Genomic DNA, 15,167 nt, shown 5'->3' on the forward strand with positions numbered 1-15,167 from the left:
TAAATTATAAGTTTAATAAATATTATTATATAAAAAGAATTAAATTATAAAGTAAAGGATCTTTTATTATTAAAGATATTAAGGATTAAATAAAGGTATAAGGTATTTTTAAAGTAAAAAATTACATTATATATTAAATTAATTATTATATAAAAAGGAAGAAGATTTATACTTAATATTATAAAGCTTATAATAAACCTAATTATAATATATAAACTTATAAAAATATTATAAAAATGTTTAACAATTTAGATTTAAATTAGTTTAAGTTAATTATATAAATAGTTATTAAGATATTTTTAAATATGTATACGAAGGTTAAAAATGTGGCCAGGTTAATTGGGTAGCTAGGTTAAGTGGAAGATGCGTTAAATTAATTAAATAATTAAATTAAATAGGAGATATATTATATTTACTTATATAAAGTTATTAATATAATTATAAGTTAATTATAACACTATTATATATATAATGCTACTTATAGTTAGGGCGACTAGTGTGGGTCAAGTGATAGTTATATTGACAAGATATGGCGTCCCAGGGTGAATGCTCCCATCGCAGCATCGGAGTTTAAATCACCCCGGGCCTAACTTCCAAAATCGACACACCAGTGTAATACACCTCGCTATGGCGGTTTTCGTCGTAGCGTGCATTGAAAAGTAGCCTGTGCAGCGAGGAAGCACTTGGCCAACACCTGACCACCTTTAACGTGCTAGCCGATGGCGCTTCTCCTGGCCTGGTGGTGGAGGTAGCGTTTTGGGTGAACTCACCCCTTTCCTTAAGTCTGGATCTGCATCTAGTTCCCAGACCGTATGCTCCTTGCTTACGTGATTTACCAGTGTTGGGACACTTCTACATACAATGTCGATTTCACCATACCGCCTGCACAACACACAGGCACTGTAACCCACTAGTTAGTATCTACTACCACCCATGAACGAGGGGCTGCTTGTACTTGGACAAGAAGTTTGGATTTGCTACTTACTATTCTCCCCTCCCCGTGTGACATTTCACAATGAATCGTTGCCCCAGGTCGAAGTGGTATTCCTTCGTAGGGTCTCCTTTGCTATCATGGGCATTAGCCGCTGCCCTCTTCTCGATATGCCAATACGTGTCTGGTGTTTCTGGGTCTAGTTGAACTCCGCAATAATGGCAGCGACCGTCTCCCCCCGGGGAAAACGATGCCGACAGTGGTAGTCCGGGCGTGGCCTGTAGAGTTAAACTATATTTACAAAAAAGCTCTCCCATTCCCACATCTATGGTGGAATGACTGGTGCTAGTTAGGCTTCTGGGCTGTGGTGGCGATGCCTCGAAACTAAGACGTTGGTACTGTTGGCGTAGTGCATCTAGAGATCCGTTACGAGCTGCCAAGGAGGCTGCAATGAGTCGTTGAACATCCCCATGAGATAATGATTGGCGATTCACTAACGCCTCCTGCACTGCTCGGCCGTGTTAGTCATGTGGGTTACATTACATTGACGACTTGCTGACACGATATCCTCATTTTTGTATGGGGTGAAGTTATGCCACATATCCGATGCGGATTACTAGCCCATGGGGGCGAATGAAGGATAGTGATGATATAGCCCTTGCTGGCAACATACAAACGTCTATGACTGTTCTCTGAACTATAGACAGTTGTAGTCAGTAATCAGTTCAAACTTAGGTGAAGTTTCCCTTGTGGGTGGGCAGTGGTCGATGTTACTCGGCCATCGTAGAGAAAGGTATATTTGCAGTAAAAGCTCGTGTCAACGAAGAGATACACGTACGTGTGATAATCTGGGCTTGAAGCTGATTCTCGGTTATGACTGCTGATAGGGTCAGGGCGAGGATTGCCATGTATTATTTCTCGCACCAAGGCTGACTCACGATCACCCATAGCGAAACGTTTCCCTAAGCGTCCCGCCCCGTCATTGTATTCCTGCCGAACTAGAGCCTCGGACCTCGCCAACGAGAGGCCTAGAGCCTCTCCGTCATCATCATCGGTACCCTTATCTTGCACCCGGCGATTGTTGTCAGCCTCTGGCTTCTGGCTGCGCTTATCTACTTGGGCAATCTGCTCCTTGAGCTGACGGATTTCGTCATCCTGGAAGGTCATTAGCAAGGGAGCCATAATCGAGAATTAGTAGTGCTGTGACCTGTTTCGAGTCCTTCTTTTTCTGTTTTCTTCTCTCGCTCATGCGATCCCAAAGATTGATCGAGGCCGAGAAGGTGTTGATCAGAGTAGAACAGAGACTTGCTACTACGAATGTGCTCTAGGGTTCCTCGTCGATTAGCGAGAGTTTCACCGAATATACCACACCCCGGAGGATTCGTTACCTTGAGCCTCTTCTCCTCGATCATGCCAGCTAAGCTCCATGGATTGGACATATTCACGGACACACGCACTGCTTGCTGTTGCTCTTGTCAATGATGCGTTCGGAAGCAAGACTTAATCATCGAGTTTAACTGAACCAGGCAGTTATGCACAGCACGACTGGATATTAAATGAGACTGTCACTAACCCAAGCGTCAAGGGGGAAAGCGCTATCGTGCTGCTTCTCAAGTGGGAAATCGGAAGGGTGTGTGGAGAAGGCATCGCGGGATTTATTTGTATAGAGCACAACTTGAGGTCGGATTGGCGCGATATCCGAACATATAATCGAGCTGTTATCGACTCTCTGATTGTCTAAGATTACGCTGGTGGTTTTAAATGGGTGACACGACAGGCTCCTCTCCAGTGCTTCGGAATAAAAGATGTCACACTCCCATGCGTGATTGGCTGGTGTAGCTTTATTCCCGACTACAGTTTCCAACGGCAGACTGATAGAAAACACCTATCTACATATCTCGTAGCAACGTACTCGCAACTGTTCTCACCGACGTACTTAGAGTTCGCTGGCTACTAGTTGCTACTTCGTAGAACTCTTCAATGGATGCACTGGTCCACGTAATTATATGCTAGAACGGGAGCAGGTCTGAAAAGTCATGCTCGTCAAGTTCTGGCATGGCTTAGAGCGTCGAAGTGTGATGTTAGGCAACCCTACCCGATGCGCGATGGAAAGCTCCTTGGGGTTGCACAGCATCATCTCAAGTCAGGTCAGGCCAGTTAGGCATCCCTATCATCAGCCCTCGTTGAACACCCAATACAGATAATACCCCTTGTCTATCGCGTCTCGCCGCCTGCCGCATGTTGCATAACAAACCAGGCATGCCATCACCCCATGAGCTATAATGCAGATTCAACCTTTGGGTTTTAATGTAGTGTGTTTTGGTGACCTGATATCTGCGCGCCTGCACATAGGGTCAGGAAATTTTTATGCCTGAGTATGAGGGGTTTGCTGTTCAAATTCGCGAATCTGTGAGGTAGAGAGTATTTTGCTACGTCCATGCTCTCGTCAACTCCAGAGGAATTCTAGCACATAGTATTTCCTCTACAGACTGACTATTGTTGCCTGGATGAGTGTTGGCACAGTCCACTGGAGAGGCATACCAATACTGATCGCTTACACAATAATATTCTTAGAACTACCAGCACGCTAAACTTTTATTTATCTGTGTTCATGATTGATGGGCATATGATGACAAAGAAACAAAAAAAGAAAAGGAAAAAGGAAACGAAAAAGAAAAAAAGAAAGGCATGCAATACGAACAGTAGTCATTACTCACCACACGAAATTGATAGATGTACTGTTATGGTCCTGGTATCAAGGCACGCGGAGAAATTTGAATTTCAGGCTGTTGTGTAGAAATTCTCTCCGGTCCATACATACCGAACGTGGTAGGCACCTAATCTCCGATATCTACAGTACCTGCAAATACTACGCTACCGCGCTTTCGAGTTCGCTTAGCACCATGTATTTATTTCTAGGCGCTGTGTGACAGACAGATAGGTGGGCGTGACAGATGCACGTCAGCCCCTGAGCACGATGCCTGACCTACCTACCATGTAACATACATACTACGTATACCTACATAGTAGTAGATATCAGCTGGGGGTCTGCCGGGGGCTAGTGCACTGATTGGGCTTGCTGGGGTCACGCTGATCATCCATCCACATTGCCATCGTTGGTAACGAGTGGGGAGCAGCTAACAAATTCCCCGAAATTTGACTGGCTGAGTCGCCGGCCTCATCTCGCGCTTCGTTCCTCTTTCGCGATTATAGATTAGCGCCTGATGTGCTAGAGATAGAAAGGAAGGAAAAGCAATCGAGCAGGGTTAATACGGCACGAGAAAGCAGAGTGATGGGAGAGAAGGAGGAATAGAAAAGAAGAGGGGAGAGAAGAAAGAGAGTGACGGACAGGGATGCTTGCAAGATACGGGGGACCATGGACCGGAGAGAGGCTGGGACAAGAGGGTGAAAAGGCCGAAGAGCTGAGAAAAGGCGCGAACGTAATAGCTCCATACTACAGATTGCTCTACAGATATTCCTGCGCCTATTCCTTCACGCATCATTGTATTATTGTCTCTGTCGATCACTGTAATCGAATTTCGGCACGGGTTCCACTATACTTGCTCATGCCTTGGTTCTCTTCTTCTTTACCCTACGTTGTGCAACTGTTCGTGCTCTATGTTTCAATAGCAGGCTATAACATGGTTTTATATGCTTGAGCTGTTGTCAAGCCTAGTATATATCCTTCGGTAATCACAGTACCTGCAAAATCCTTGGTCTATTGACCACCCATATATACAGTCGGCGCACAACCTTTACTGTGGAAAGATGATGAAGTTGCTGCCATTCTGGCCAGCTTGAAGGAGTACCAGAGCAAAACTGCCTCGACTGTCGAACTGAGCTCGTTAGCTGAACTGCTGGGTATAGCTCTGGCTGCTGGTAGATCCCCGGGGTCCTATCGTCTGTGATGCCGACTAACCGGCCTCTACCTCGGCCGCGACGCCATTCTTTGTCAAGTGGTGATGAATCTTTTCACCCACACCCGGCCAAAGCAGGCGATCTTCCAAGACCGGACAGTAGGAGGCGGGCCCGTCTTCCCAGGTCCAAATCCACGTCAAATGTATCTGACGCTCTTAGCCGCGCTCGATGCACTGCCGATAATGATACGAGCAATGTGGCTCTTGAACAGGTAGATATAAGTGCGCTTCGTGAACTCGCCAGTGTTCTGAGAACAACGGGCCCACCACCTGACCGCCGCCCAACCCACGACGATTGCCTCAGGCTTTCTGGTACTGGAGACCCGAGAAGGTGGTCCTTACAGTCACTCAGGCGGAATAAGCGCATAAAACCACAGAGGAATTCTCTGCAGTCGCATCTTCCCGAGAATATCGTTCCGGGCACTACAACTGAAGGATACCGATACAATGCCATTTCAACGCCGATTCCAAAGAAGAATAATCTTGATGGCCCATGGTTTCGATCACAATACCCTGTCTTCTTACCATCGCCACAATCGCCCCCACGTCATCACCTTTCCAGCCCTGGGATATGGCCAGAAAGGAGTTCTTCGAAATCTGTGCACTTCTCGAATACAGAGAAGCGAACCGGGGATCCTGAAAGTTCATCTCACCGAAGATCACGACCTATTGACAAAGATAATTCGCGGTCAATGAGAGTCAGCACAGATCTTCTGTTGAGAGCCATGCTAAATCCCGTAGATGAAGGAATTGAGCACGATATCGGTACCTCCTTGACGACGTTATGTTCCCAAAGAGGCCTAGAAGATGGGGAGATGCAGGCCTTACCACGGGTAACAATGGATGAAGATAAGATTCATGAATTGAACGGCCCCGAGCGAGCTACTTCGAGTGATATAGTCATAGGGACGGAGTCGTTGCTGGTTAAGACACCCAGAGAATCTCCACACGCGTCTTCCGAAGGCAAAGGGCCGCCTTACCCACCACCCAGATCCTCCCGACGACTCGCGAACATAAATGTCCAACCGGGTTTAGCAGTGCCGAATGAAGAAATGGCTCCCGAATCGCCTGGTTTTCCAAACATGCTGGCGACATTGACCTTTCCTTGTCCTCCTAAAGGGTCACGGCCATCGTCCCCTGCTAGTCCCAATAGTACTGCTCCATCTATAGCAGAAAGCTTAAAGGTCCGCCCTATAGTCCAACCGCGAACATCTAGTAGGCACGCTACGTCGATATCAGCCCCTGCTGCCTCACTGAATGAAATTGTCATGCAGAAACGGCCCGGTTCTCGACAAGTCGTGACTGACAGGCCGACAGACACTGAACCTGCCGAGCATCCGACCTCAGTGGATGTCGTTCATGGTCAAGGTCAGCCATTTTTTCTTTTGTTATTATCGTGACCCGTTGCCTCGACAACCATTGGGCTTGGCCGATATTTCCCACTGCTCTCTCACCGTACTTCCCTGTCTAAGCTATGACATGCCCGTAATTCTCTTGGTACTTTATCACAAGTTTCTGATTTATCGTTAAGTAGGGCCGAATAATGAAATCAGCTCACTTCGACAACCTCATGAGAAAATAGTTGCGTCACCTTGCGGTGGGGTAGGAAAATGCCAGCGAGAATCGCTAGCCAGTCAGCTCACCGCTACTACCAAATCTTCTCGACAGTCTACCTTGACTTATAGCTCCTCTCGCTCGTCCACTGCAAGCGAGGTGAGCACTCAGAGCAAGACAACAATTGTTGCTCAAAAGACGGAGACCGAATCGACACAAACCTCCCAACTTATTGAACCACCCACATCTGAGAGATGTACGAATGCGAAAGATAGGGAATCCAAAACCACCTTTGCTAGCGAAGACGATGTCGGACCAACTGAGATAGACAACCCGGATCTCTATGAAAGGCAGTCGGACTTTGAAAGATCCGACTCAGGCCTTTCATCCACATCGAACTCGAACATCGAAGCTAATTCGCAACCTAAAAGCATTATTGAAAGGCGTTTGGCAAGGAAGGCCAAAGTGCGCGAGTATAAAATGCGCGACCTGTCTCGGGCTGACACGATTGATTCCCCAGTTTTGGGGTATTTCCCAGCTGCTTTACCGGGGCCTTCAACTTCCTTTCATAGCTCACGGAGGCCATCAACATTAAGCGTGGCAACTACTATAAGTGAGGCGTCGAACGAGACTCCTCAGAATATCGATATCACGTCGCATACGGATCTTACTCGTGAGCTTCCGTTGCAAGAACGAAGCTCTACGGAGACTACTACCAGGGCATCGCGCACAATGAGCGCTCAGTTGACAATGTCTGCGGTGAATGCTACTGAAATAGAACCGATATATCCCCCGACGCCACACTGGCATACAAGTGGCATTACCATGTCCCCCATAATGATTGTCGCTGATGTAGAGTCGCGACCGGGTTCACCCACACTGCGATTCTCGACGTTGGCACGACCAGAGCAGTCCAGTCCCAGAGTGAGGTTGAAACCGCTCAAAATAAGCCCGCACTCGCGGCAAAAATCTCTTTCTGTGACGATAAGTCGAAACCCAACGACTGGTGCGATTGAGCGCAGTTCCTCCGTCCCTATTGATACTCGGTTCAATCGGCGTAGTCTTATGATCATGCCGACGCCTCCTATGTCGCCTGAAGTTTCACAAGCATCAAAACGTTTATCGTTGCCGCCGGTGCCATTCAATCTCCCCGTCACACCGCGGGAAAGAACGCCGCCTTCTAGATGCCAAGAGTGGCAATCTTCGCAGACGACAGAACAGGGAATAGAAGGTAGCTTGCGAAGTACCACACTGAAAGAAAGAGTCATGAGAGAGAAACTCCAGAAGGAGAAGGAGATCACGGACATTGTTGCCAAGACAGTGGGACCGCCTCAAAAGCAGGCGGTAGACAGCGACGAGCTGGGCCCGTTGTCGCTCGAGCAGAACAATACAGAAAGCCTTGAGAAGCGTCTCAAGCGCCTCGAAAGGAATAATGACGCATGGCTGTCTGCTATGAAGCCCCTGCTGGAAGCGATGGCCAGAACTCTTGATGATATGCGGGTAGACGAAAAATCTAGTAGCCGTGAGTGACTCTTGACTTGGTCGGTTAGGATTGATTGTTTGTGTGCTAATCTAGTCGTCATTTGGTGGCATAGTGCGAATGAGCGACTTTGTCATCGACATGGAGGCTGAGGCAAGACGGGTGTCACACAGTCGACGCGGAGAGAAAGAGTACCCATCGACAGCATGGCAACACTTGAACAAGTTGGAGCCAAAAGGGAGTAGAACGAGGGATGCCCTGGGGACTTCTGGCTCAACGCCTCTAAGCCCTGTTCCGCAGGAGCTCGATGATTCCCCTACAGTAGACAGCGGAGCTGTGCCAGTGCCGTCGACGGTAGTAGCTTCACTTGACAAGGCAGGAGAGCCTGGGGACTGGTCTGACCTCGACCCGCTTATCCGGGAGTTGAGCAAGCCTCGCAAATCCCGAGAATTGCAGGAAGCCAGCGGGAGCTACAAGTCCAACGCTCTCAGTCCACTCATGCGTGAATTAATGAATGCCTCGGAGCTGTGCACGGAAGAAGTCACGGATGTTCGTTGAGGGCTGGCTATCGGGTGTATGTAATGGAATGGTGGTAGTAGGATAAATGCACCTACAAAATAATATGGGGGTGATTCTGAGGCAAAGCGAGGCGCTTGTGGCTACAGTCGATCTGGGAGACAAGATGTGACGCCGATTTTCGAAGTAATCCAGATAGTAATACCACGGACTGGATAGAGTGGTTTGCATGGGGAGCTGGGCTGGGTACCCTGGGCGAGAGAGTCCTTCAGAGAGCCCCTTTGCGAATAATGACGTTGCGGGGGGGAGGGAGGACCTTGGGAGACACTCGAATATCATCATCTTCCTCCACTCTCTAGCAGTTACTGTCACAAGTGCTCTGTTTTGATATACGTTTTGATATACCTAGGCTGGCGAGCTGGGCACTGAAGTAGGCGCATCACAGAATAATTGTCGGCCGATTGTAAAAGTTATTTAGGTAAAGATAAACCTATTATCTACCTAATCCATCATATGTAGTCCATGAAGACTGCGTTCAATACAGGGGCAGCAGGCATACGTATGTAACTGTAGGTATACCTACCTATATACACCTGTGGTCTCTGTCTGTATGTACCTAGGTAGGTACCGTATGTAGGTACCTATGTCATGTACCCAAGTTCCTGCTTACCTATTCATCCTCGCTGTGGATACCTAGGTAGGTAGGTACTGCCACTGTGGAGCTTGGGTTACCTGTCCCTTCCAATATGTCCAGCCTGGCCTCATACCAACCAGCCGCTTGCTGTAACCTCGTGAGCGGTCGATAAAGCTTCGGGGTTTTCAGACAATTGGCCTCGCCATAGCGAAAAGCTATTCTTCCTACAATCTCATTACCCCAGCAGCAAGCCAAGGCCCCCGCGACCCTTGCACCACCTACGCATTGAATAAGAAAACGGCTCGCTACGCACTAGCCCTCGTCCATCTGCGGTAGTGCACTGCACAATACCTTCGAGCGGCACCAAACACCAGCGTTGATAGCCGCTTCTCGACGACATCGCCTCTGCCTTGTGTCGACCACCATGGACTACGAGGCGCTCAAAGAGCAGTGGAGTGAAGTCGAGGACCGAGATGGTGTTCGCCTTAGCTGGAATGTCTTTCCCAGCTCTCGTGTTGTCAGTTCTTCTCGGCGCCTCCCGTGCGCTTCACCTTGCAAACTGCCTGCTCACACTCACTTTCGCAGGAAGCCTCTCGCCTCGTCGTGCCCATCGGCGCGCTTTATACACCTCTAAAGGAAAAGCCCGACACACCTTTGCTGAACTTCGAACCCATCACCTGCAAACAGCCATGCCGTTCCGTACTCAATCCCTTCTGGTGAGACCCCCCGCCCCCTGGCGTCATGTCGTCATGCTGTCCTGGCCTCTTACTTCCTTGCTCTTTCCTTGTTATTCTGTGAAGTCTATTTGCATCGCTGATTCGTCGACTCCCCTCAATCTAGCCAGGTCGATCTTCGAGCACGTCTTTGGATATGTCCCTTCTGCCTTTCGCGGAACCCCCTTCCACCCCACTATAAGGATATCAACCCTAACGCCGTGCCGTCCGAGTTGCACCCTGCAAACACCACCATCGAATATAGGTTATCACGGCCGGCTCCAAGTCCACCGATCTTTCTGTATGTTGTCGACACTTGCCAAGAGGACGACAGTCTTGCCGCTTTGAAGGAATCCCTGATCATGAGCTTGAGCCTGCTCCCCGAGAATGCTCTGGTCGGACTCATTACGTTTGGTACCATGGTAAGTAATCATTCTGTTTCCAGCCCGTGAGAGAGTTGTTTCCTAACTCGTCTGATAGGTTCAAGTCCATGAGATTGGATACACTGAATGCGCAAAGTCATACGTATTTCGAGGGAGCAAAGAATACGCCGCAAAGCAGGTGCAGGAGATGCTTGGACTTCTTGCCCCAAGCCTACGACCTGGTATGCCACAGCAGCAACCTGGCCGACCCATCATGCCCATGGGCCCTGCCACTAGGTTTCTCCTGCCCGTCCAGCAATGCGAGTTTCAGCTCACCAAGATCTTGGAGCAACTACAGAAAGACCCGTGGCCCGTTGCCAATGACAGAAGAAGTCTTCGGTGCTCTGGCGTCGCTCTCAGCGTTGCGGTTGGACTCCTAGAATCCTCCTTCCAGAATGCTGGTGGTCGAATCATGATGTTTGCTGGTGGTCCTGCCACGGAGGGACCAGGGATGGTGGTTGGACCCGAGCTTCGAGAGCCAATTCGCTCGCACCATGACATCGATAGAGATAATATCAAGTATTACAAAAAGGCTCTCAAGGTAGGATCTCTGTCTCGCATCCATGGGCGCTAGTATATCTTCTAATTGGACATAGTTCTACGACAATTTAGCAAAGAGAACAGCGCATAATGGTCACATTATAGACGTTTTTGCTGGCTGCTTGGACCAAGTTGGTCTGCTTGAGATGAAAGGCTTGTGCAACTCTACTGGCGGCAACATGATTCTGACAGACAGTTTTACCTCATCCATGTTCAAACAATCCTTCATAAGGGTTTTCGAAAAGGATGCTGACGATAACCTACTGATGGGCTTTAACGCCGTCCTTGAAGTTCTGACCACAAAAGAGCTCAAGGTTACGGGCTTGATAGGCCACGCAGTATCGCTTAACAAGAAATCAACTTCGGTGGGAGAAACGGAGTGTGGTATCGGTAACACATGCTCGTGGAAAATGTGTGGTATTGACCCTAATGCTAGTTATGGCATCTATTTCGAAATTGCGAGTCAAAGTGGACCGACCCAACATCAGCAAGGTCAACAAAAAGGCATGATGCAATTCCTTACATATTATCAACATTCATCAGGCCAATTCCATTTACGTGTCACCACAATTGCTAGGAATTTAAGTGGGCCAGCTGGCGACCCTGCTATTGCCCAGTCCTTTGATCAGGAGGCAGCTGCTGTTCTGATGTCAAGGATAGCAGTATTCAAGGCCGAGGTCGACGATGGACCAGACGTGTTGCGATGGGTAGATCGTATGCTCATTAGACTCTGCTCGCGCTTTGCGGACTATAGGAAGGATGACCCCTCTTCCTTCCGGCTTGAGAAGAACTTTACACTATACCCTCAGTTTATGTTCCACCTCCGACGAAGTCAATTCTTGCAGGTCTTCAATAACTCTCCAGATGAGACTGCATTTTATCGCCACGTGTTGAATCATGAGGATGTTAGCAACTCTCTGGTCATGATTCAGCCTACACTCGATTCCTACACCTTTGACCAAGATGGCTCGCAGCCCGTCCTGTTGGATTCGACTTCAATTCAACCAACACATATTTTGCTACTCGACACATTCTTCCACATTCTAATATTCCATGGCGAAACTATCGCTGAGTGGAAAAAGGCAGGCTACCAAGATCAAGAAGGTTATGAGAACTTTGCTGCCCTGCTTGAGCAACCTAAGGAGGATGCAAGAGTAAGAATATTCATTCAAACCAATAGTGGCTGCCATTACTAACTTGGCATAGGACTTGATTGGGGACAGATTTCCACTTCCTCGGTTCATTGTATGCGATGCCGGTGGCTCTCAGGCTCGATTCCTCCTCTCTAAACTGAACCCATCAACTACGCATACAACTGGGGCGTACGGTGGTGTCGGTGCACAGACTGCGCAAACGATCTTCACAGATGACGTGTCTTTGCAGACGTTCATGGATCATTTGATGAAGTAAGTATTTGTTTGCTATGCCCCTTGAAGTTGCCGTAATTGACAATCATAGGCTTGCTGTGAGCGGTACTAGTTAAGGAGACACCTCAAATCTGCTGGTGATACATCTGGAACGCTGGTCGATCTTCGTCGTATACTAGGAAGTGGTAATAGGCAACTTTTGGAATGCGTAGGTAGGTAGGGATGGGTTTGAATGCCCGCAAAGATGTACCGTCGTCGCTGTGACCCTTCTGATGTAAACAATTGAAAAAAAGGGGGGTTCTCAAATTAGGGATCTCATTCTCTATAAGAAGTCCACGATTGCTGGGTAGTGTGACGTGACAATGAAGGAGAGGATAGGTGTGTGGTGTGCGATATGATTTTTCACTGGTGCACAGGATGTATTGAACAGATCATTCTTGCTACCACCTACATATATACACGCGTGCGTGCTCTCTCCCTATGTCTTTCCCTAAGCACGGGGCTTCAGGGGGCATATCATTCTTTTAAGCACACCTTTTACTTAGGAGGTAGCAATGATCGTATCTACTAAGCTTAAAGTCGATATGTGCATAGTCCGGCAACTTTCCCAATCTTTCCGAAGCTTGCCTCTTCTCATTTCCGTCGTCTTCTTTTCTAAATACTTTATTGCTGTGGGGGGATTGTAGATTGGAGGAGGCCAGTACTTGTAAGTAGGTACTTACTATGGTACCTGGGTTCTAGATGAGATCTAGTGGGGCAGGTGAAGGCGGGACGCTGGCACTTGTACCAGGGGAAGTCGGGCCGCCAATGAGTGCTGCGCACTGTCAATCGCTTGGATTTTGCAACCCTACCTCTTGGTCTAAAACCCACAAACCATTTTCAACAACTTCCTGTCTAAACTTTCTGGCTTGAGGCGGGAACACACCAATACACGACGTCCAACTCCAACCACCACCAGATCCTCGACAATAGACTATCATGCGTACGTCTGTTCCCTTCGCTCGGTTTTCACACAGCCGTTGATCTTATTGTTGACATTCGCCTCTCACAGCTCCCAAGATCGACCCTAACGAGATCAAGGTGATGTACGTCCACCGAAACCGTCACGCGGCCCGGTTTTTCCCATATTCATACAACGAAGTGCCTCAATATACTCATCGCCACAAATAACTGACCTATACTGACAGTCACCTTCGAGCCACCGGAGGCGAGGTCGGTGCCTCATCGGCACTGGCTCCTAAGATTGGTCCTCTCGGTCTGTCGCCCAAGAAAGTTGGTGAGGATATCGCTAAAGCCACTGGTGACTGGGTAAGCAATGGCACCTGTGCGACGAGTCTTGTCGTCGCTGTCAATTGCTTTTGCATGGCTGACCGGAGAAATCGGGAATCGTATAGAAAGGACTGCGAGTTACTGTCAAGCTCACCATCCAAAACCGTCAAGCCGCCGTATCGGTCGTACCCACAGCCTCCTCTTTGATCATCAAGGCGTTGAAGGAGCCGCCCCGTGACCGGAAGAAGGAGAAGAACATTAAGCACTCAAAGAGTGTCCCTCTGGAGGATATCATCGAGATTGCTCGAACAATGCGATTCAAGTCTTTCTCTAAGGATCTTGCCGGTACCGTCAAGGAGATTCTGGGCACAGCATACAGTGTAGGCTGCCAGGTGGAGGGAAGAAGTCCGAAGGCTATCACGGAGGATATTGACAGTGGTGCAATTGAGAGTAAGTGGATCCGTTCTACTGATTTTGCATATTTCAGTTGGGAATTAACACGCGACTCATAGTTCCTGATGAATAAATAAAACGTGCTATGGGCTGGACTGGTAAGGTTTGAAGATGTTTATTTGTGCTGCATCTTTTACAGGAGTTCAGGAATGGCTTCGCACTAGGCTTTGCCGGAGGCCTCTCAATGGAGAAACCAACCAAAAATTTGTGATACCGTCAACTATCTTGGATGATGAAAGAAGTGACTTTGATGACCATAACGCATATATCAAGTGCTCCTCAGCGCCACAACCCTTGCCTACACTCCGAAATATGCCTCGCTCACCATGGCATCATTTCTATTTTATGTCAAGGAAGAATGACCCAAGACCCATTACTCACCGCGGCCTCTGGCTTCGTAGCTCGATGGAGGTTGAGGTCCATATATCTCTGGTCTATATGTCAAATCTTAAAGATAAATTCATCTATTTCAGTCAGATACGGTTTTAGCTAGCAGACGCATGATGATGATGCAATTCATCCGTGTTCCGCTTCAAATTTAGTATTTCTAGACTGTCGAGCATATACACCCATTTGGATGGTTTATTCGTCGAAACTTATATCTCGGATAAATTCGCGAAACTTGATTAGGTGCTGATTACATCTGTCATTGTACTATAGGTAGAGTATATGGTGCAAATTTCACCATGGAGCTGAAATAAGCTGACACACCTAACACCTCTGGCTTGATGTTCACTTTGGCTGAATGATGCTGACAAAGAGCCGATTACAATGCCCAACGGCAACTTTTTAGGATTGTAGGACTGGCTTTAACGCATGAAGTTCGATCAACTGATTGTTTGTCATAGCTTGCAGTCTATTCCGCTTGTGGGGAATGCCATGCAAAATATGTAAAAAGACTGCCGCTGGCACATCAACCCCTGTAACGCCCCATCTAGAGAAGTACAGCAGCAAGGGCACGTAGACACTTGATCTGAGTGACGTGGGCTCTTCTATATAGGCGTCTGTATATACCAACGAACCCCACCCTGGTAAGGCAAACAGGATCCATGTATCCCGGGTGTAATACAGTAGGTAGATAGATAGGGGACAGCAGAAATATATCTGTACTTGTTCAGAAGTGCACCACATAACCATTGTCTCATCTAGGGAGATGTTGCATTACAACATGCATTACCACATGCATTACCTACATTAACTATGGCCTGACTGAGCATCTTCTCATATAAAATACAGTCTTGCCAAGAATGACTGAACCAACAATGCAAGACCGTGTTCGTGTCGTATTTGCTGATTCCCGAGGTCCTGTTTCCATACAACCGTGTAGAACTATGTCTCTAAGTACTAGAGATTCTCTGCACACGAGGAAGA

At 47.9% G+C, this 15,167-nt stretch overlaps 3 protein-coding genes across 3 annotated transcripts; 2 read left to right on the forward strand and 1 right to left on the reverse strand.

Annotated features, from left to right (window-relative positions):
• Nucleotides 1-429: 429 nt before the first annotated feature.
• F5B22DRAFT_606829 (uncharacterized protein) lies at nucleotides 430-2,518 on the reverse strand. The gene is made up of 7 exons (XM_047974954.1): nucleotides 2,320-2,518; nucleotides 2,139-2,255; nucleotides 1,870-2,086; nucleotides 1,770-1,808; nucleotides 1,605-1,628; nucleotides 986-1,439; nucleotides 430-900 (listed from the first exon to the last, which is right to left on the reverse strand). The coding sequence occupies exons 1-7, from the start codon at nucleotides 2,368-2,370 to the stop codon at nucleotides 705-707; spliced, it is 1,098 nt and encodes a 365-aa protein (XP_047830638.1). The 5' UTR covers nucleotides 2,371-2,518; the 3' UTR covers nucleotides 430-704.
• A 1,978-nt stretch (nucleotides 2,519-4,496) lies between these two features.
• Nucleotides 4,497-8,992, forward strand: F5B22DRAFT_606837 (uncharacterized protein). The gene is made up of 3 exons (XM_047974955.1): nucleotides 4,497-6,216; nucleotides 6,383-7,924; nucleotides 7,998-8,992. Exons 1-3 carry the CDS (start codon nucleotides 4,839-4,841, stop codon nucleotides 8,438-8,440), a joined length of 3,363 nt encoding a protein of 1,120 aa, XP_047830639.1. The 5' UTR covers nucleotides 4,497-4,838; the 3' UTR covers nucleotides 8,441-8,992.
• A 147-nt stretch (nucleotides 8,993-9,139) lies between these two features.
• On the forward strand, nucleotides 9,140-12,293 carry F5B22DRAFT_183947 (Sec23/Sec24 trunk domain-containing protein). Its single transcript, XM_047969443.1, has 6 exons — nucleotides 9,140-9,549; nucleotides 9,618-9,748; nucleotides 9,873-10,167; nucleotides 10,226-10,708; nucleotides 10,764-11,861; nucleotides 11,914-12,293. Exons 1-6 carry the CDS (start codon nucleotides 9,457-9,459, stop codon nucleotides 12,115-12,117), a joined length of 2,304 nt encoding a protein of 767 aa, XP_047830640.1. The 5' UTR covers nucleotides 9,140-9,456; the 3' UTR covers nucleotides 12,118-12,293.
• The last annotated feature ends 2,874 nt before the right edge of the window (nucleotides 12,294-15,167 follow it).

The sequence above is a fragment of the Xylaria bambusicola genome (assembly GCF_022495145.1).
Source record: "Xylaria bambusicola strain CBS 139988 unplaced genomic scaffold F5B22scaffold_21, whole genome shotgun sequence".
Taxonomy (NCBI): Eukaryota; Fungi; Ascomycota; class Sordariomycetes; order Xylariales; family Xylariaceae; genus Xylaria; species Xylaria bambusicola.